This window comes from Castor canadensis, chromosome 5, assembly GCF_047511655.1.
Source record: "Castor canadensis chromosome 5, mCasCan1.hap1v2, whole genome shotgun sequence".
NCBI classification, from domain to species: domain Eukaryota; kingdom Metazoa; phylum Chordata; class Mammalia; order Rodentia; family Castoridae; genus Castor; species Castor canadensis.
In genome coordinates, this window is record NC_133390.1 from 56,457,309 (window position 1) to 56,479,343 (window position 22,035).

At 35.3% G+C, this 22,035-nt stretch overlaps 1 protein-coding gene across 14 annotated transcripts in view; it reads left to right on the top strand.

Annotated features, from left to right (window-relative positions):
• Bbx (BBX high mobility group box domain containing) overlaps positions 1 to 22,035 on the top strand; it is a 247,211-nt gene that overhangs the window by 165,246 nt on the left and 59,930 nt on the right. For all 14 annotated transcript variants that reach the window (XM_020182314.2, XM_020182315.2, XM_020182313.2 and 11 more), the window contains 2 exons: positions 7,254 to 7,321; positions 20,793 to 20,873. In XM_020182314.2, coding sequence (XP_020037903.1) covers positions 7,254 to 7,321; positions 20,793 to 20,873 — 149 coding nt within the window. The remainder of the gene's footprint in view (positions 1 to 7,253; positions 7,322 to 20,792; positions 20,874 to 22,035) is intronic.

The following is a 22,035-nucleotide window of genomic DNA, read 5'->3' on the forward strand; positions in this document are numbered from 1 at the left end:
TCTGTTGAGGAAGTCCTTGCCTATACCTATTGCTCCCAGAGTATTCCCTGCTCTTTCCTGTACTAACTTCAGACTTTTGGGTCTGATATTAAGGTACTTGACCTATTTTGAGTTCATAGTAGTACAGGGTGATAAACATGGATCAAATTTCAGTTTTTTGCAGGCAGACAACCACTTTTCCCAGCAACATTTGCTGAAGAGGATGTCTTTGGCAACTTTGTAGAAATAACGTGGGCATAGTTGTGTGGATTCATATCCGGGTCCTCTATTCTGTTCCACTGGTATTCATATCTGTTTCTGTGCAGTACCATGCTATTTTTATTGCTATGGCTTTGTAATATAGTTTGAAGTTGGATATTGTGATACCTCCAACATTGTTCTTTTTGTTGAGTATTGCCTTGGCTATTCACAGTCTCTTGTGTTTCCAAATGAACTTTAGGGTAGATTTTTCAATCTCTGTGATGAATGTCATTGGGATTTTGATGGGAATTGCATTAAACATTTAGATTGCTTTTGGTAGTATAGACATTTTTACTATTTTGATTCCACCAATCTATGAGCATGGGAGATCTTTCCACCTTCTGTAGTCTTCCTTGATCTCTTTCTTCAGGGGTTTGTAGTTCTCCTTGTAGATTATTCACATCCTTTGTTAAGTTTACACTTAGGTATTTGATTTTTTTTGAGGCTATTATAAATGAAATTGTCTTCATATATTCTTTCTCAATTTGTTTGTTGTTGGTGTATAGAAAAGCTGATGATTTTTGTAAGTTGATTTTGTATCCTGACACCTTGCTGTAGCTGTTTATGGTGTCTAGGAGTTTTTGGGTAGAGTTTTTTAAGTCTTTAAGGTGTAGGATCATGTTGTCTGCAAATTGGGATATTTTGACAGTTTATTACCTATCTGTATTCCTTTTATTTCTTCTTGCCTAATTGCTCTGGCTATGAATTCCAGGACTATGTTGAATAGGAGTGGGGATAGTGGGCACCCTTGTCTCATTCCTGATTTTAGGGGAACAGGTTTCAGTTTTTCTCCATTAAGTATGATGTTGGCTATAGGTCTGTCATAGATAGCCTTTACAATGTTGAGGTATGTTCCTTCTGTTCCTACTTTTCTTAGAGCTTTTATCATGAAGTGGTGTAGGATCTTATCAAAGGCTTTTTCTGCATCTGTTGAGATGATCAAGTGGGTTTTGTCTTTGCTTCTATTAATGTGCTGTATTACATTTATAGATTTGCATATATTGAACCACCCCTGCATCCCTGGGATGAAGCCAACTTGGTCATGGTGAATGATCTTTCTGATATGTTGTTGGATTCGGTATGCCATTATTTTATTGAGGATTTTTGCATTGATATTCATTAAGGAGATTGGCCTATATTTCTCCATTTTGGAGGTGTCTTTGTCTGGTTTGGGTATGAGTGTAATGCTGATTTTACTGGTTTGGGTTTTTTCTCTCCTCATTTTAGTCAGGTTTGCCAGGGGTCTGTCAATCTTACTTATTTTTTCAACGAACCAGCTTTTTCTTTCATTGATTCTTTGTATGTTTTTTGTTGTTGTTGTTTCTGTTTCATTGATTTCAGCCCTTATTTTAATTATTTCTTTCCTTCTGCTTGTTTTGGGATTTTCTTATTCTTGTTTTTCTAGGAGTTTGAGCTGTAGTATTAGATCATTGATTTGAGATCTTTTTGTCCTTTTAATATATGCAATCATGGCTATAAACTTTCCTCTTAGGACTGCTTTTGCTTGTCCCATAAGTTCTAGTAGGTCATGTTTTCATTTTCATTAATTTCTAGGAACGTTTAACTTCCTCTTTTATTTCATTGATGACCCACTGATCATTGAGCAATGTGTTGTTTAGCTTCCAATTGTTTGCATATTTTCTACTGTCGTTTTTGTTGTTGAGTTCTAGTTTTAATGCATTGTGGTCAGATAGAATGCATGGGATTATTTCTGTTTTCTTATATTTGCTGAGGCTTGCTTTCTGCCCTAAGATACCAACTTTGGAAAAAGTTCCATGGGCTGCTGAGAAGAATGTATATTGTGCAGATGTTGGATGAAATAGTCTGTAGACATCAGCTAGGTCCATTTGATCTATGGTGTGATTTAGTTCTAGAATTTCTTTATTGATTTTTTGTTTGGATGACCTATCTATTGGTGATAGGGGGGTATTAAGATCTCCCACTACCACTGTGTTGGAGTTCATCTATGTTTTTAGGTCCTTCAGAGTATGTTTGATGAAATTGGGTGCATATAGGTTGATAATTATTTCCTTTTGGTGTATTTCCCCTTTTATGAGTATGGAGTGTCCTTCTTTATCTTGTTTGATCAATATAAGTTTGAAGTCTACTTTGTCCAAGATAAGTATTGCTACTCCTACCTGTTTTCTGGGACCATTGGCTTGGTAAATCTTCTTCCAGCCTTTCACTCTAAGCCAGTACTTGTTTCTGTCAATGTGATGGGTCTCCTGTAAAAAACTGATTGTTGGATCTTCCTTTTTAATCCAGTATGCCAGATGGTGTCTTTTGATGGGGGAGTTAAATCTGTTAACATTCAGTGTGATTATTGATAAGTTTGTGGTGATTCCTGTCATTTAGTTGTTTTTGTTGTTTGAGGGTTTGATTGTGTGCAGCTGAATTAATGTTGCTCTCTGATTCCTTGTCTTTTCTTCTCCTGTAGTTTGGTGTTGCCTGTCATCTCATGGTTTTGTTTGCTTTCATTTTCTGTGTGTAGAATTCCTTGAAGAATCTTTAGTAGTTGTGGCTTGGTGGTCATATATTGTTTTACTTTCTGTTTATCGTGGAAGTCTTTTATTGCTCCATCTGTTTTGAATGATAGTTTTGTTGGGTTGAGTATCCTAGGGTTGAAGTTGTTTTCATTTAGTGCCAGGCATACCTTACTCCATGCCCTTCTTGCTTTTAAGGTTTCCATTGAGAAATCTGCTGTGATTTTGATGAGTTTACCTATCAAAAAATCACAATATGAAAAATCAAAATATGAACAACTCCATCACAAATCTGAGATGGATCTGACAGTTGTGCCTTATAGAGAATTCTCATCCTACCCCCTCCTCCCATCTCCATACCTGTATTGGCTGAGCAAATTTAAAATTCTAGGTGTAACAAGCAAACTTTCTTCAAAATCATATTCCTGAACTACCTGCAAGGAAGATTTGGAAAGGAGGTTGAGCCATACTGTAAGGACACTTTTTTTTTTAAATGCCCACAAACTTCATAGTTCAATGTGTGATTCATAGTATAAAAGTGTGAGACCTGGGCATGGTGGCTTGCACCTGTAATCCCTGCTACTCAGGGAGTAGAGATCAGGAGGATCATGGTTTGAAGCCAGCCTAGGCCCAAAGTTAGTGAGACCCCCTACTCTTAGCCAACAAACCTACTTATGCATGGAATCACAACTGCTTGGAGGCATAAGTAGGAGGATCACAGTCCAAGGTAAGCTCAAGCAAAAAATGTGAGGCCTTATCTGAAAAATAAAGCAAAAAAGGAATGGGGATGTAGCTTAAGTGGTCAAGGCTTATCTAGCAAATATGAGGCACTGTGTTTGGACTCCAGTACTGTCAAAAAAAAAAAAGTTAAAAAAAATATGAAGCTTAACATAATATAGTAGTATTCTTGGAAAACAAAGTTTTCAAGTGATTGTTGTGTGGTATAATTCTAGGTGAATTTCCAAAATGATGTTTCTGCATATCCCATACAGGAACCCAAAACATAAAGATCTATTCTTGTTTTAGTTGTCACTTGGTACAAACTTAGCTGTAGCCCACCCGTTACTAAGTAGTCTTAGTGAGCTTTCTTGACTTCCCAGAATGTATCACTTGGAGTATTTTCCAAGACATTTTATTATCAAGACCAAAAAAGGGATATATAGATGACTTGTTTCTAAAGTGAATTTCCTTGATAGTTACTTAGCAGCCATTGCTTTTTTTTTCCTCAGTTCTAAATCTAGGATAGTATATCTAGAGTTTTTTGGTTTTTTTTTTTTTTTTTTTTTTTTTGACATTTAGTTGTTCTTCACAGACCAAATAATAATTATAGGTAATCGACAAAGCTATGAAAAATGTCTTTTTGTAGCCTTGTTTCTGACAGTTACTAATCTGATTTTTAACCTACAAAATGAAAGTTGAACCTAGACTTTAACCAATGTATTTCTAGGTCAACGTTTTAAAATAATGTTCTTTAAAGTAAAGCAGGAAAGAAGAAAAACAGCTGTATAGCATTTATCTCAATAATAATGGCCTATGTTGTATGTTGGAAATCCATGATCCATAGGTCTTGTTTAGCTTGTGCGTGGTAGGTACCATTACTGATATTTCTTGCTATGTCCCTTTTCAACAAGTGAATTAAGTTGCTTTTAACTGAAACCTGGTGTTTAGCTATTTGAATCTAGGAAATACTAAACGGATTTTAAATACCAGTTTTCATTTTCTTCAACACGAAATCTCCGATTTTGTTTGCTCAACTTATCATTTTACATTATAGAATAACCCCCAAATTGTCAAATGTATGAATTCCCGGAGAGAGAGCTATTTAGAATTTAATATACTACAGACTAGTAAAGAGAAAGTATGCTATTTATGTGAATATATTTTGGAATATATTATGTGAATATATAGTTCTAAATAACATTATGTAAATATAAATTATATGAAAGATAATTCCTTGGCCTATCTTTTAATATGAATATAATAAACTTCTTAACAAAGTCAAGTCACATTTGGTATATAACTTAGATTATTATGTAATCATGTTCCTATTTTACTTTATAATTTAAACTACACGTTTTTATCTTTAGAATGCTATTCTTCAGTCCTCCTGGCCTCTCAGATGACAGCTGCAAAAGTATTGCACTCTCAAGTACCAAGATGAACTTTTATTTTGTAGTAAATTCATTTCCCTCCTGATTTTTATTTTTAATTAGGTTTAAGTATCTATTTTAGCAGGCACAATAGCTCTTAAATTTAATGCTCAATTAAAATTGGAATCTTAAAATAACACAAGAGCTTTGTTTCATCAAATCAGCCAGTGTCGGCTTGGGTATTTTGTCTTCTATTGTGGTTGTCTTCCAGTATTGACCTTTTATCTTGAACACCTGATAACTTGGTGACATAGCTTTCTCTCTAATAACCTCATAACCTCCTTTTCCCATTTTTCTTCTCTCACTCTCTCTTTTGTATTTGGAGGAATCTATCTCCCCTTTTCACAGTGTTTTAAAATTTGTATGTAAAATATGAAGAGTTGCTCCAAGAGTTCTCAACACAGGTTGTATGCAAAGATGTACTTAAGGGCATATCTTTTTCTACAAAAGGAAAAGTAACAACTGATTGTCTTTAAACAACCTAATGACTAATCCTCATTTGCAGTTGTAGAGAGATTCCTAAAATATGCATTCATTGACGACGTATGTACACTGTAACAGACACTGGGTTAGGCATTTTTACTTATGTTCTTTCATTGCAATTCTGAATTTTAATTCATTTAAAGCAACCTTAAAGAATACAGGTTTCTATTATCTGTAATACTTTGTTAAGTTATAACCTGGGTCATATGTCTAGCACTGTGCAGTTTTTATTTTGTCTTTCTGTTTCTGTTGATTATTAAAAGATTGAAAATAACCAGATGTAATAGTGTAACCCTGTAATCCCAGCATTCAGGACACTTAGACAGGAAGTTCATAGTTTGAGTTTGAAGCTACATAGTTAATTCCAGACCAGCCTGGGGTATTACAGGGAGGCCATGTCTCAGAAATGCAAGAAAGAATGAAAAAAATCTTTGCTAACAAAAACATATTAAATTTAAACTGAAGTTATTGGGAACAAAAGCCTAACTTACCTCTAAGATTTCAGTTGTTTAAAATACATCTGTTAAATTTATTTTGAAAGAGTTAAAGAAAGATTATTTGAAAAATCTCACTAGCTTTTGGAGGCCCATTTGGGAAATGCTTCTCTGTTCTCTAATAGCCTTGAGCTTTTACTTTTTCTTTTTCTTTTTTTTTTTTTGACAGTTCTGGAGTTTGCATTCAGGACTTTGTGCTTGCTAGGCAGGTACTCTAGCACTTGAACCACACCCCCAGCCCTTTTTGCTTTAGTTATTTTTCAGAGAGAGTCTTATACTTTTTCCCCAGTCTGGCCTCAGACCATGATCTTCCTATGTAACTCCTCCCAAGTAATTGGAATTGCAGATGAGTGCCACTATGTCTATCTTGTTCTTTGAGCTAGGTTCTCACTAATTTTTTTTTTTTTCACCCAGGCTAGCCTCAAACTGTGATATCCTATCTCTGTCTCTTGAGTATCTGGAATACCAAGTGTGAGCTACCACACCAGACCACCTTGTTCTTTTTATTTGTCCTGATTTCACATAACAAGTAATAATTTGTGATTAACAAATCTTTGTATTTTTATTACTGTATATTAATTGTACAAAGGGTTTTCATTGTGGTATTTCACAACGCATATATTGTACAATGCATATATTGTACATTGACCAGATTTACCCCCTTATTGCTTTCTGTTTTCCCTGCTCCCTCTCCTCTGCCCTATTTTTCAACAGGTTTCAGTGGGATATCTTATACCATCTTCATACATAAATACAGTGTATTTCAGTATTGTTCATCCCCCCCATATCATTCTCTTTCTCTCTCTCCCTTCTTCCTGGTCCCCTCAGCAAGTCCCATGATTATAGTCATGCTTATATATATATATGCGCATGTGTGTGTGTGTCTAGATTCTGCATATGAGAGAAAACATGTGGCCTTTGTCCTCATGAACCTGACTTACATTGCTGTTCGAAGACAAAAATTCTATCTAAACTCCCCATGCTTGGAAAAAAGCTTTAGATTTGAGAAATAACTCATGTTATAAGAGCTATAGTATTGAAAAATAACAATGATAGAATAGTGAGACAAGTGATATTTAAAAGGTTCATTTAAAAAGCAGGGCATGGTGCTGCAAGCCTGTAATCCCAGCACTCGGGAGGTTTAGGCAGGAGGATCACAAGTTCAACTCCAACCTGGGCTACATAGCAAAACCTGTCTCAAAAAAAGAAAAAGGCTCATTAAGGTGTAATCACTAAGTACATTTATGCCAGGTTAGTGTTGCATAAAGAATTTTGAAAGGTTTCCATAAAAGTTTTATATGGTTATGTTGCATTTCTATCTTTATAAATATTCTTTGCTGATTTTGTATGATTATATGTACTTCATACTTGTAAGCTGATTTTCTTTTCTGATTTTTATTTAGATCCTACCCAAATGGGAGGCCTGAGCATGTTGCTGCTAGCTGGAGAACATGCTCTTGGCACATCAGAGGTAAGCTAGTCCCTCATCCCTCTCCATTTTGCTCACAATGGGCCTTTGGGTATCTGTGTACTGTTTACCTTACTGTTTCTGCAGTTTCACTGCTTACAGCTCATCAACAGACTTTACCTATAATTTTTCTCAGTAATATCTCTCTGTTCATCTGGTGTGCTGAGAATAGCAGAAGCGATGTAAGTAAGCCTAAGAAGACACAACACAAGTCTGTTGCAAGTTTTAAGTTCTGTTAACCTAGGAATAAGAAATACAAGATGCAGATAATGACTCTGTCATTAGTATGTAGATTGTATCTTAGAATCCTATTCTTTCACTCTATTCATTCCCTGCTTTTATCATGTTCTCATTTAAACTTGTTGGTGGAAAGATGACAGAAAAAAAAAAAACATGAAACTATCAGTCTCTCTAGTATCTGAATAATTCAGAACTCCTATTTTGGAAATCTGGAATCAAGGCATTCCAGAATTGTTTTGTTCTTTAAAATGGAAAATGCAAAGAACCCAGGGCCTCATAATCTTGGGTTCATGATCTAGTTATTTACTCTAATAAAAATTTGTAGGTTTTTTTTTTTTTGGTGGGGGTAAGTGGCAGTTAACCACACATAGTCTACATTTGTGGAGTCTTCTGTTTTCCAGACTCACTTAACAGAGGCCAGTTGAATTAAACTACAGGCTGTGTTATTTCATCACACTTGGGTTCTTGAGATGGAAATTTTCAATCCCCAGTAGAATAGCTGTTTAGCACAAAATAGCAATTTTATTGCAGGGTTATATTTTTTACTTTTTTTTTTTGATTGTGAGTATGCCATACAGATTAGTTAAAACTTACTTAACTATACAGGCTGTTTATATCACATTATACTTTTGCCATTTATATTTTATATCTGTGTTCCAGATTGCTAACTATCTGTTCAAGTTAGCTTCTGATTCTGTTCAATTCAACATAGTAAAAACTGAATCAGTTTAGTTACTGGTATTTATATTGCACTGGTTTTTTTTGTTTTGTTTTGTTTTGTTTTCATTTTGTTTTATTTTTTTCTACTTTTGTTTTTCTTTATTTTCTTTTTTTTTCTGCTTTTATCCTCACTATTTGTTTTTTTTTTTTATTCATATGTGCATACAAGGCTTGGGTCATTTCTCCCCCCTGCCCCCACCTCCTCCCTTACCACCCACTCCGCCCCCTCCCTCTCTCCCCCACCACCTCAATACCCAGCAGAAACTGTTTTGCCCTTATTCCTAATTTTGTTATAGAGAGAGTATAAGCAATAATAGGAAGGAACAAGGGTTTTCGCTGGTTGAGATAAGGATAGCTATACAGGGCATTGACTCACATTGATTTCCTGTGCGTGGGTGTTACCTTCTAGGTTAATTCTTTTTGATCTAACCTTTTCTCTAGTACCTGTTCCCCTTTTCCTATTGGCCTCAGTTGCTTTTAAGGTATCTGCTTTAGTTTCTGTGCGTTAAGGGCAACAAATGCTAGCTAGTTTTTTAGGTGTCTTACCTATCCTCACCCCTCCCCTGTGTGCTCTCGCTTTTATCATGTGCAAAGTCCAATCCCATTGTTGTGTTTGTCCTTGATCTAATGTCCACATATGAGGGAGAACATACGATTTTTGGTCTTTTGGGCCAGGCTAACCTCACTCAGAATGATGTTCTCCAATTCCATCCATTTACTAGCGAATGATAACATTTGGTTCTTCTTCATGGCTGCATAAAATTCCATTGTGTATAGATACTACATTTTCTTAATCCATTCGTCAGTGGTGGGGCATCTTGGCTGTTTCCATAACTTGGCTATTATGAATAGTGCCGAATAAACATGGGTGTGCAGGTGCCTCTGGAGTAACCTGTGTCACAGTCTTTTGGGTATATCCCCAACAGTGGTATTGCTGGATCAAATGGTTGATCGATGTCTAGCTTTTTAAGTAGCCTCCAAATTTTTTTCCAGAGTGGTTGTACTAGTTTACATTCCCACCAACAGTGTAAGAGGGTTCCTTTTTCCCCACATCCTCTCCAATACCTGTTGGTGGTGGTGTTGCTGTTGGTGGTGGTGTTGCTGATGATGGCTATTCTAACGGGTGAGGTGGAATCTTAGCGTGGTTTTAATTTGCATTTCCTTTATTGCTAGAGATGGTGAGCATTTTTTCATGTGTTTTTTGGCCATTTGAATTTCTTCTTTTGAGAAAGTTCTGTTTAGTTCACTTGCCCGTTTCTTTATTGGTTCATTAGTTTTGGGAGAATTTAGTTTTTTAAGTTCCCTATATATTCTGGTTATCAGTCCTTTGTCTGATGTATAGCTGGCAAATATTTTCTCGCACTCTGTGGGTGTTCTCTTCAGTTTAGAGACCATTTCTTTTGTTGAACAGAAGCTTTTTAGTTTTATGAGGTCCCATTTATCTATGCTATCTCTTAGTTGCTGTTGCACTGGTTTTTTTAACTGAAAAAATAACTTAATGTCACTTGTGCTTTTGCAGACTTTTCATTAAGCTTGTTTTTACTTTCTAACACAATAGCATTGTTGGATGTCATTTTGCTTTCTAATGCCTCATGCTACCTAATGTAGTAATTACCTAATGTAATGCTATCTGCACTCAAGTATAGATTGTCCCTAGTGTATTCCATGCTGTGTTTGAATAATAATGTACACTTGACACTTCAACACATCTGACTCATGATTTCTAATGATGCATTGCATTATGAAAGTCAGCATCACCTCTCCTAACAAATTAGATTATAATTGTTTGTATTCCCAATATCTCTTAATATTCTTTTTAACTTTCCAGAACAAATGTAAACAAATGAACGTATATAGAACTTCTGGATGCTAGTCAAAGCAAAGGATACTTTTTTCCCCTTTATATAAAGTTTTGCCTCTTGAGTCCTTTTCAGAAGAATATTTCCTACTCCCTTTTAAGAACATAAGAGTTTTGACAGAAGTAATTTAAACATTGCAATGGTGGACCTTTAATGTGATGAAATGGAAGTGTTTTGAGAATTCTCAAGCTAAAGAAACAAGACTAAATGACTTACAGAGGTTAACAATATGGGAGAAGGAAACCTATTCTAGGAAAATCGTGGCAGTAATGAGGTTTTAAGATGCCATCTCTGTCTTCATATTCCCTCCTCTCATCTTAGAGATATTTAGGTCATTGTTGAGGATAATTTTGAGATAACAAAGCAGTAAAAATTGTGTGGCATAGTTCTGTCTCTAAATGCCATTAGTTTGAAAGTTTGTATCATATGTATCAGTGACTATTTAGCTCCTAGGTTAATTTTAGGTTTTTCTGTTTGTTCATTTGCTTTTTTGGCAATAGTAGGGTTTGCCCTGGTACTAGGGTTTGAACTCAGGTTAGCACTTTCTAGATAAGCACTCTAACACTTCAGCCATGCATCTAGACCCTTTAGCTTTAGTTATTTTTCAGATAGGGTATCATTGTTTTTTTGCCCAGGGCTACCCTAGACTGTGATCCTCCTACCTAGATGGAATTATAGCCATATGCCACCATGCCCAGCTTGTTTATTAAGATTTCATCTCACTATCTTTTTGTCTGTGCTGGCTTCAAACTATGATCCTCTTGATCACTACTTCCCACATAGCTGGGATTTACAGATGTGTACCACCATGACCAGCCAACTCCTGGATATCTATACCAAGTCTTATTCCAAATATGTAAACATGGTAATCAAAATTTAAGGACTTGTCTACATTGGCAGATGAACATAAGACAAACATAGTAAATATGTAACTTACATTTTCCTAAAAAATTAGTAGGGTAATAAGATGAGAGAGATTCATATACTGTATGTTTATGACATTTGGAACAGTAACTGTGAGGTCAGAAATTCTGCTGAAGAAAAAGTCTGACCTTTAAATGCCACCATAGAACCCTTATTTTGGAACTTTTTTTTTTTTTAGACGAAAACAAATATCTTTAGTTACATAGCTGAACCTCTATACCAAAAGAAGATATATTAAGACAAACAAAATAATATCAAATTTAATTAGTACAGGTTTTATGTGACTTGGAAACCTTCATATGGAAATGAAGACTGAAAGAAACTGATGAGCTGGTTTAGGTGTGGGAAAATGAGAAGGTATCTGTTATGATTTGGATCTTAAATGCCCCATATGCTAAAGCATTGTTACCAGACTGTGGTACTGTTGAGTTGATAGAACTTAGTGGAAGGAAGTTACGTCATTGAGGTGTCTGCAGCCTTGAAGGGATATTAAGACCCTAGCCTCTTTCTCTCTCTCTCTCTTCCTCTGCACCCCCCTCTCTCTCTCTTTGCTTCCCAACTACCATGAAGCAAGCAGCTTTACTCTACCACGTGCTCCCTGTCATGGTGTTCTCCCTTGCTACAGGCCCAAAAGCAGTGGAACCAGTTGAATATGGCTTGATATCACAAGCCAAAATAAATCTTTATTTCAGTTTTTTTTTAATTTTATCATTATTACATTTACTTACATGCCTATACATTATTTAGGCCACCTCCCCCCACACACTTCCAGGCAGAACCTGTTCCACCCTCTTGTTCTCTGATTTTGTTGAAGATAAGACATAAGAGATAAGAAAAACAGCATTTTTTCTAGTTTGAAATAAAAATAGCTATAGATTCCTAGCATTGCTTTCACTTACATATGTATTACAACCCGCATTTGTTCATCTGTACCAGACCTCTTCACTACTTCCTGGTCCCCTTCCCATAGTGGCCTCTGCCAGTTTAACATTATTATATGGAATATTCTTAAAGGGAGGATGTTTCATTTGTTCATTGTCCTGATACCTAACCACAAAGAAAAACATCTTCAAGAGACTGTTTTTCTTAATATGAAAAAATTTATATAACTTAAAAGGTTTTCTTAAACAATCCAGGCATTTTTTTACTGTAACTGAAATTATAAAATCCCATATTAAAAGTTTCTTTGACCTCTACTGTTTCCTCTCATAGTTATTAGACAGAAATTATAGTTTGTTGATATGTCATTGAGCAAATAATAATAACATTGAAGTTTTCTCAGACTTCTAATTAAATCTTAATCTGACATAATGCATTTGTGACATTATTAGTTGAGCATTTTTTATGTGTCTTTGTTACTGAGCCAAGCAGCCTTTATGATAACTTTGAGTCAATAAAGGAGTGAATTTTGATTACAACTTTTTAAAATTTTTTATTTTTCACATAAATAATATATCCTTTGTAATCTTTATGCCCGTGTTACATGGTAATGCTTAAACTATTTGGGATAATGTTTTTAAAACAATTGTTTTTATAGAAATTACTGATTGAAGATGAAAAATTGATTTATTGAGTAAGACAGACATGAGTGATTTTTGTCTCAAAATGGCAGATTTAGCCAGAACAGAAGGAGAGACTGTTGTGGAAAATAGAAAATAATAATAGATAGGTAGAAAAATCACACCTGATGAGAAGTTTTGAATGCATTACTACCTCTTCAGTTGAATGACTGAAGCCGAAATTTCCCATGTATTGGGAAGTGCCTTTGACTTTGGGTCCATGATTTTAGAATTCCTGGTTCCTTCCTTTTGTTCGAATGAATAGATATGACAGTATTGTTTTTATCAAGCTTGCTGGTAACTCCCAAGACTACTGTGAAGATTAATTAAATAAAAAATGAAAGGCTTTTTTAACTCTCCTGAAAAAAATACTGTAATATATAGTATCATTACCATAAATTATTTTAGGCATTTTATATTTAACTTGAAAGCGTAAATCATATCAAGCATTACTTCCACAGGCTGTAATAGGCACTACCAGCAGCATGTATTTATGTGCCTCATGCACACACATACACGCACAAACACACAGTTCCTTGTCCATTGAAACTTTGTTAGAATTTATTGTTGTAATTGATTCTCTTCATCGCAAGGTGCTCAAGAAGGAAACAAATTAATATCTGGGAGAACTCAATATAGGAAGTATGACTTCAGCTGAATTAACATCAAAGTTAGTGGAGGAGTTGCTAGCAAATGATGACACACCCCCTTTAAGAACCTACACAGGAAGATCATGTTGCATAAATACTGAAAAGTATAGAACTGTGTGCATCTTTTCCTACATTTAGTCATATGAAAAGTGTTTATTGAATACCTTCTCTGTGTGAGGCCAGGGAACAAACCATTCCCAAGTATCTGCCTTCAAAGTATAGCTGATATTGTCTTAATAGTAGATCTTTCACATGAAATTTTGACTTTGAGAATCCCATTGATTTTCATTTGTTGACCACAGTTTGTTTAAAAAACAAGAAAATCGTGTATTAAAATCTTCATGTGATTGAAGTTTGAAAATAATATATTTTGTTTGGTAAGTTTGTATTATCAATCCTTCACCTTCTACAGGAAACCAAGATTCCTTTTCTTCCTAATTCTCTATAGACCTTAGACAGTACAACAATTATATTTAGTTTTGTATTTTATTATAAACTTTGTAATAAAAGTCTTTTGTAAATTTTTTCTCATTTTACTATATGTAAGTCTTGACTCTAGAATAATTTAAGCAGTTTAGGATTGGGAACAACGACAAGATTGAAATTATGCACTTGCTTGCAGAGTAGTTACCATTACAGCTAACCTTTACTGTATAGCGTCTGTTCAGAGTGCTATTCTGAAAATCATTATGTAAAACTGACTCTTAGTCCTCAGAGCAAAATTATGAGTTAAGTCTTAGCTACATTACAAGTGAATATTAAATCATTATGTGAGGGGACAGAGACAAAAACTAATTCCCGTGGTGGTACAGGTACAAAATGGCAGAACTGGGATTTGAACCCAGGATGACTAGCCATCCAGTAGCATCCAGTGGCTTTTGTGATTCATGCCCCTCCACCTGGTTTCCCTTCTGGCCACTTCTGAGATGTCCTGTGCTGCACCCTTACTGAAGCTAGTCACAGCCTTCTTGGGCATTTCCTGAGTGCTTTCAGGGAGGGCCAGGTACAGACCTAAGCCCTTTACATTGATTAACTCATTTCATCCTCCCAAGAACCCTATGAGGTCAGTTTATTATTGTCCTCATTCCCTAAGGTCATAGAGTGAGAAAGTTGTACTAGGGTTTAAGCCCACATATTTTCCATTAAATGATAAGATAGGCAAGATCTGAGATAGAGAACAATTGGCTATGTTAGTATTTGTTAAATGAATGCATATATTCACATTTTAAACAGTGAGTTTTAAATTTAGAACAAATATTGATACAAATAAAATTGAAAGTTTTTACCTTTTTATTGTAATTTCTGATATCAGTGAAATGAGAAAAATTGTTTTCCTACATATTGGTACAGTTGAGTTCATTTGATACATGCCTACCTTAGACTACTATATGACTATTTCAGACACTGAAATCCATCAAATTCCAGCTTCCCTGCCTGTAGCTCCTAGCCCTGCTGCCCCATCAAAGCTTTTAGACTCACTTTGTGAGGAAGTACACTATATTTAAATTCTACGTTGAAAGAGACACGAATGCTTTTAGTTTTTTCTCTTCCTGGATAAAGGTTCTCCCCTTTATGTCACTGTTTACTGCCCATATAGCCAAAGAGCCTGGCCTCTTCCTTCTGTCCCTAGTGGAACTCAAAGTCATACTCGGGCCCTTGTATTCAACCCAGTTGATAGTCATAGATCCTCAGTGACTTCCCAGGCTGAGCTTATGAGTTTGCATGAGTTCCTTGATCTCTCAGAGAAGAAAAGGGGCAGCAAGAGCACTGAGATAAGAAGATGAAAAACAAGATCAAGAATGAAAAAGGCCGTCTTCCAAAGAGAGGGTAATTGTTGAGAGACTGTTTACATACACTACTGTTGTTACATTCTATTCTCACAGGGTCCTTCACAGACTGCAAGAAAGTAAAGTAAAGTAACATTTTTCCCACTTTATCAAATGAGGAAATGGAGGCAGAATGATGCTGTCAGTTGTTTTAACTTTTATTGCAGTTATTTGTAGAAAGGCTTAAGTGGACTCCCATTTGCTCTGCTGCATGAATTGTAATGAGGAAAACTGCCCATGGGGTAAAATCAAAATTCTGGTAGCTTGAATGCCCTGAGTAAAATCAGTATCTTAGTCTTCCTTTCAGTCAGATGGCTGAGCACATTCTAATTTAGGGAGCACTCTAGTCTGTGGTCTGTTTAGTGATGCTCCCCACAGTAGCCCACCATCTTTGGGTGTAGTGCACTCCTGTGTCAGGTAGCAGGGTGCAATGCTTTAACTCTTAGATGGAATCCTGTACCCCAGACTGTTTTCATGAAACATACTACCTGCACCCAACCAAGACTTCTTCTTTCTCTGACCCTTCTCCCTTCTCTGACCTTTCTCCCTCTTGCCCTGCCTTCCTTCCAGACAATTACTGAAGACTGACAAATGCTATCTCTGATTTAATTGGGACCTCACATCTCTGCCACTTTATTTCCTTTACCTTCTAATTGGTTTCCTATTTCCAATCACTGCCAGCCAAGGTCACCTGCACACTACTAACATAATTATCTAATTGCATATCTCTTGTCATTCTGTTTCTCTGACTTAAAAACCTTGACCGGCTCCCCATTTCTTCTAGCCTACTTTGCGGGGTTCATAAAACAGAACTCCAATTTCTGTCAGTCTGTTTCATCTCCTACTACACTACATAGCATCTTGGTCTTTACCCACTCCGAAGTCACTGTTTCTCAAAAACACAAGGCACACACTTGTCTCCATACTCTCTGCCTTGCTATTACATCAGTTCTACGTCCTTGTGAGAGAAAATCTGCCTTTCCTTCTAGAGATATCTCAGATATTTCCTTACCTCCTCCCTACTACAAAATGATGGCTCTTTCTCTGGTCTCGTAAAGGCAGTTCTGGTATTATGAGTGTGCATTTGCCTAATATAGATGTCACCTTCACTTGAATTACAAAGAGAAGTGGTCTGGCCTGGCCTGCTCCCTTTAGTCACCATTTTATTCCCTGGGATTATTGGATAGAAGCAGAATTTAAGCTTCTTTAAAGCGGCAGTCTTTATGACAGGTACATACTATTTATTGAATGGGGTGAGTGATAAATGAAGTTTTGAATTAGCTAGAGTTGGAATATGTGGCTGAACTATAATATGTACTTGCCCTTTTGGTTGACCGTGCAGCCACTATAGTATCAACTAGTATATGGCTGTGGTCTTGTGCCTTGCAAGGTAGGGATAGGCCCTTGACAATTCCTAGTTTTCCAGTCTAATTACAGTGCATAACTAGATTGATCTTGTTTCATATCAGGAGGCTGGATCACTTTTCCACATCTATAATTCTCCTGTGAAAAAAACTACTTAGTCATAACTCTTAATTATACTAATCATTCCCTTTCCTTGGTTATTGAGAATTATAGCTAAATCACAGGGAGAATTGAATTTAAGGAAAATTGAATGTGTGGTTAACAAAAAACCCTTTAGCTGTTTTCTTTTTTGGGCACATAGCAACACCTAGTGGCTTTATGTATTATTTCAGAGACTGTTTCTAGAAACGATATCTTTTGGAGTTTTTCTCCCTTTTTTTAACCACTGCTTATTTAGTACCTTTTCATTAATAAATATCTTTAACTCTATTCTATTTAGGAAATAAGCTGGCTCTAGCATAGAAATGCACACACCTTTACCGTATGCCTTATTTATCAAGCTCTCAAGAATGATTTCTACATATGTATTTATAAGTTTGCTGTGTCATTTGAACCATTTTGAAAGTTTGAATTTTTTATTTTTTATTGTAGTGGGGATGCAGTTTGAAATTTTAGATAGAAATGTTTAACATTGTATCACACTCCTTTCTTAATAAAAATATATTTTATATCATCCTTGACAATTTAGAGTCATTATAAATAAAAATTACTGCATTAAATGTGTGCTTTCAAGAGAAATTTTGAAGCTATTTACCCTACTTTTAATTTGTTTTAGATAACTACTTTACGAAATTTTTTACCTGTTCTTTGTAGCGTTTGTTTCTTTTCCCTGTCTCATCCTGCTTCTGGAATTGTTTCTTCCTTTTGCAACTCTCTCCATTTCTCTTGGCCCTACTCTTGGTTTCTAATTTGCTGCTTCTATTCTGCTACGGACTAGAGTCAGGTAACCAAGTCAAGTAACCGCATAGCTTAGTAGTATCCCAGTCCTCCTGGCTCCAAATTTTGCACTGCTTCTATTTCACTATACTAGAGATAAATGCAAAATCCACAGTGCAATAAAGTAAAAGTAGCTAGATTTTGAAAGACGACATGGTCTGCTAGAGTAAAATGCTTAGCCTTAATGATGCTATTCTTATTCTTTTTTTAAGCCATTGGACAGCCTGTGTTGGACTCTTTAGCCAGGTTACTGTGTGTCTGTATATACACACACACACACACAGAAAGAATCAAGTCTGTCAACAGATACTCATTGTGCATCTATTGTTAGATGTTTGGTAAGCATAAACACACATGTATAGACTTCTTTTCTTGTGTAGGATCACAGATACTAATAATTACATACATCTGAATCTTCCATTCAAATAGTTTTATTTAACACCATCCATCTTAAAGATTTCCAAACAATATTATTTAATTTTCAAGCTTTATGACTTGATATGTTATTGTGGCCAAGTAATCTATAACTGAAACTTATAAGAAAAAATGGTTGAATTTTCTTATTATTAATATGAGCTCTAGGCCACAGGCAGCTTACCTCCACATAAATGGTAACTATTTCTCATACTTCATGGAATGTTAAAGTAAGAATATAGTGATATAGCCAGGCACCAGTGGTTCATGCTGTTTAAGAAGGCTGAGATTGGGAGAATCACAGTGTGAGGCTAGCCTGGGCAAAAAGGTAATGAGACTGCATGTCAAGCAATACCTGGGTGTAGTGGCTTGTGCCTGTCATCCCAGCTACATGGGATGCTGAAATCAGGAGGATCATGGTTCTAGATCACCCCAGGCTAAAAAAGTTTGTGAGACCCCATCGCAACAAAAGAAAGCAGGGTTTTGTGATATACATCTCTCATCTCGTGACAATTGTAGAAATCATAAAATAGAATTACAGTCTAGACCCATCTGAGCAAAAGATGATACCCTTTCTCCAAAATAACCAAAGGAAAAAAGGGCTGGAGACATGGCTCAAGTAGTAAGAGTGCCTGCCTTGCAAGCACAAAGTCCTGAGTTTAAACCCCAGTACCACCAAAAAAAAAGTCATGTGCTGCATAATGACATAATGCATATGAAAATGATCGCATAAGAGTATATTTTCTAGTGATATCGTAAGTATACTCTGATGTTCACATGATGAAGAAATGACCTAACAATGGAGTTCTTAGAATGTGTCCCTGTTGTCAAGTGGCACATGACTGTATAGGTTCAGTAGGCTTTATGAAGTACAGTTACCCTAAATGATAATATATTTCATTGCATATATCTTTTATAGATTTCTGTCACATGCACAGCCTATTTTATTAAGTTCTATAAATACATCTTATAGCTGGGGGTATGGGTAAGTTGCACATTTCTTGGCCTAGCATGTGTGAGTTCCTGGGTTCAGTCCTCAGCACTGGAAAAGAAAAAGGCACTTCATAATTTTCATTCAGTTCCAAGTTGATTTTAAATCAGAGTTTGATTTTTTACCAACATACCTTGAAACAAAACACATGGTATTTCTTTATTAACCAATGAAGTGATTTTTTTATCATTCCTAAATCATAAGGATATATTTTGCTAAGTCATTCCATACAAGAGGGAATCGCTAAAGGTAGTAATTTGAGGACTTACTAGTTTTCTTTTAAGTGCATTTCATAGCTCCTTTGTGAGACATTTGGCACAACATGCCAAATAATCAAATGGCAATAAGAGAGTCAAGCTTTCCTCAGGTGGCAAATTAATTAAAGATTCCATACCTTCTCTATGGTGATTATAACTGGGAGAAGGTAGATATTGCTCTTTAAAAATTCAAAGGTGGCAGACAATTAAAATTTCCAGTGCTTACGCCTGCTTAAAGGCCTATGATGCTGCTAGGAAACATATCCCCAATGTTAAGAGAAGAGATTTGGTGAGAAAGTTTTTAGGGGTCATAGCCCAGTTGACTGATAACTCTTTCCATAGAATTTAACCATCTAATTGCATTCACATGTAGCTATAAAAACTAAATTGGAAAAGATTTAGGAATGTAAGGAATTATTATTGTTTGAAAAAAAGAACAGTAAGTAATTGTGGTACAATACCCTATTTTCATGAAAAAATAATCAACATGTACAACTGGAAGGATATACACAGAATATTACAACGCCTATGCTTGAATAGTAGTAACACTGTAGGTGATTTTTATTCTTAACTTTGTATTTTTTTTTCCAGATTTTTGACAGTGAATTTCTACAGCTTACTTTGTAGTCAGAAAACAAGTTACTAAAATTTATTTGTAACTTTCTATTTTTCCTTTAAGGTGAACATTAATTATTTTCCCTAGACAACCTAACTTCTTCGTTGGAAAAAATAGGGACCTTACTGATTTGGGGTTTAAGACCTCTTGTCAACTTTTATTATTTCATTCAGCAAATACTTGTTAAATATTTTCATTGTGTCCAGGCAGTGTTGGGAATAATGCATTAAACAGAGCATCTAGGAAGAGGATGTGAAATAAACATTTATGTCTTTTGTGATATCTGTTAAATAAAAAATAAGAGGATTATTAAGTGTTGGGGAAGAGGAGTCACTCATCTCTTTGGTCCTAAATTCTTTCATCTGTAAAATAAGAGAAGGGATTAGGGCAGAGGAATAATAAAAGCCTTTCCTCTATAACATTTTGTGGGTCCTGTGACTTTTCAGTTACAGTTCACTACCTAAGTGATTGTCACCCAAATACAGAAGTGGGTCAGTTCTACCATTAAAACGAAAGAGGAAGTATATATCCTGAGAAGAATACTTGACTGATAGGATTTTTTAAAGTAGTATTTCTATGACCATTTCAATAATAAAGATAGCAAATGAGGACAGTAGAAGTGTTAAATGTTTACCCACATGTCACATAGTAGAACAGAAAATACATATCATGAGAGAAATTTTTCTTAGATAAGTATTAGTCTTCCTAAGATTGAGGCTTGTATTATAAACACATGAATATCCTGAAAAACAAAGAGTTATTCTATCATATCTTATTTGTGTTTTCATGTAGTTAGGAGACAGGAAATAATGAGGAAACAACATGAAAGAAGTAAATATTGTTTGAGACTGGTAACAGAAAACCAAGAGGAAAAGTGGGTTTCTTTGTAGACATTTCTTTTAGGTGAGATGCTGCCCATCTCCTATTTCTGCATTATTTAGCAATTCAGTGGTCATTTTCATAAAACTTTCTGTAATAACTATTTTTTCATCACAGTGTTGCCTCAAATTAGGATAAATAAAACTGTTCTTTTGTCAAGATAAGAATGTTTTAGGTGGCATTTGTCATCTGTTCCCTTCCCTTCCTGTGATGCTCATGCCATCTTTCTTTGTTTCAGATATCCTCTGGCGCTTGCAGGTCTGATGTTTCAGAATCTCCTGAATTACGTCAGAAGTCACCATTGTTTCAGTTTGCTGAGGTAATACATTATAATGTATACTTAATTAATGAGGAAACTGAAAAGCAAGCCTAAATTTGGATTGATAACAGTAAGTGAAAACAAAGAATTCTACTTAGCTTAATTAACATAAATAGGAAAATAGAATCGAATTTTGGAAAGGAGGAATATATGTTTATAGAAACTTGTTAAGTCACACTAAATATTACACTTAAACCCTCATCATTAACTTTTATTCATGGATATAGTAAGGTTATAAATATAATTTGTATTGATTTGATAAATCAGAAGACAGAAGCGACTATTACCTGTGCATTCTTTCTTTTTTCTTTTTTCTTTTTTTTTTACACTTTATTCCTCTTCTCTTATTTGAAACTATAGCCCGAGGTCAGCAGCTGTCAAAGTTTTACATTTTAGGATAGAACTGTTCAGCTCAAAATATGTCTCTTAATACTGGTTCAAATAAATAATGTAGAAAATCACATTATCCTTGTTACCTAGTAGCTAAAACTGCTTCCCAAATTATCTTCATTTACCCTAGAACTCATTATGATCTCTCATTAATTTTTTTTCCTGAACTTTAAACCACCTGGCCTTTTCTTGATCATTTAAATTGTCTTTCATTAATATATTCTGATACTCTCATCCTTCCTAGCATTTGCCCATTCTGTCACAGTCTTGTAAAGGGGAAACAGATTTTTAGTTTATAACTTTTTTGACACCAGCACATCAGGCCAGTCCTTTTCGACTACTTATATATTCCTAATTACCTTGCTTATATCAATAGAATGGTATAAATATATATTTGTTAACAGTACTACTTTCACTTAGTGAAAACAGTACATTTTTCGTGTAGTAATATCTTTGGAGTTGGTGAATAGTTACTTCAGGAGATTCAGTGGGATTAGAAATGAACTAAAATGGTAATACCTAAGATTCCTGAGTTTGTGACTCACTTTCACTGTTTTGTAGCTGGTCAGATCTTTGTTCACTTTGTCCAAGATTAGTAACTGAACTTGTTCTCAAAACATCCTCGAAAATATTTCTGCACAACTCTTACATCAGTTTGAATGAGACTACCATAATTCCCCAGTGGAAACAAAAGGTCTAGTTGAATCAAGTGTTGTGTGGCAGAATCTTTTATCCACTGTCAGACACTAAAAGTATGCATATATATGTCTTG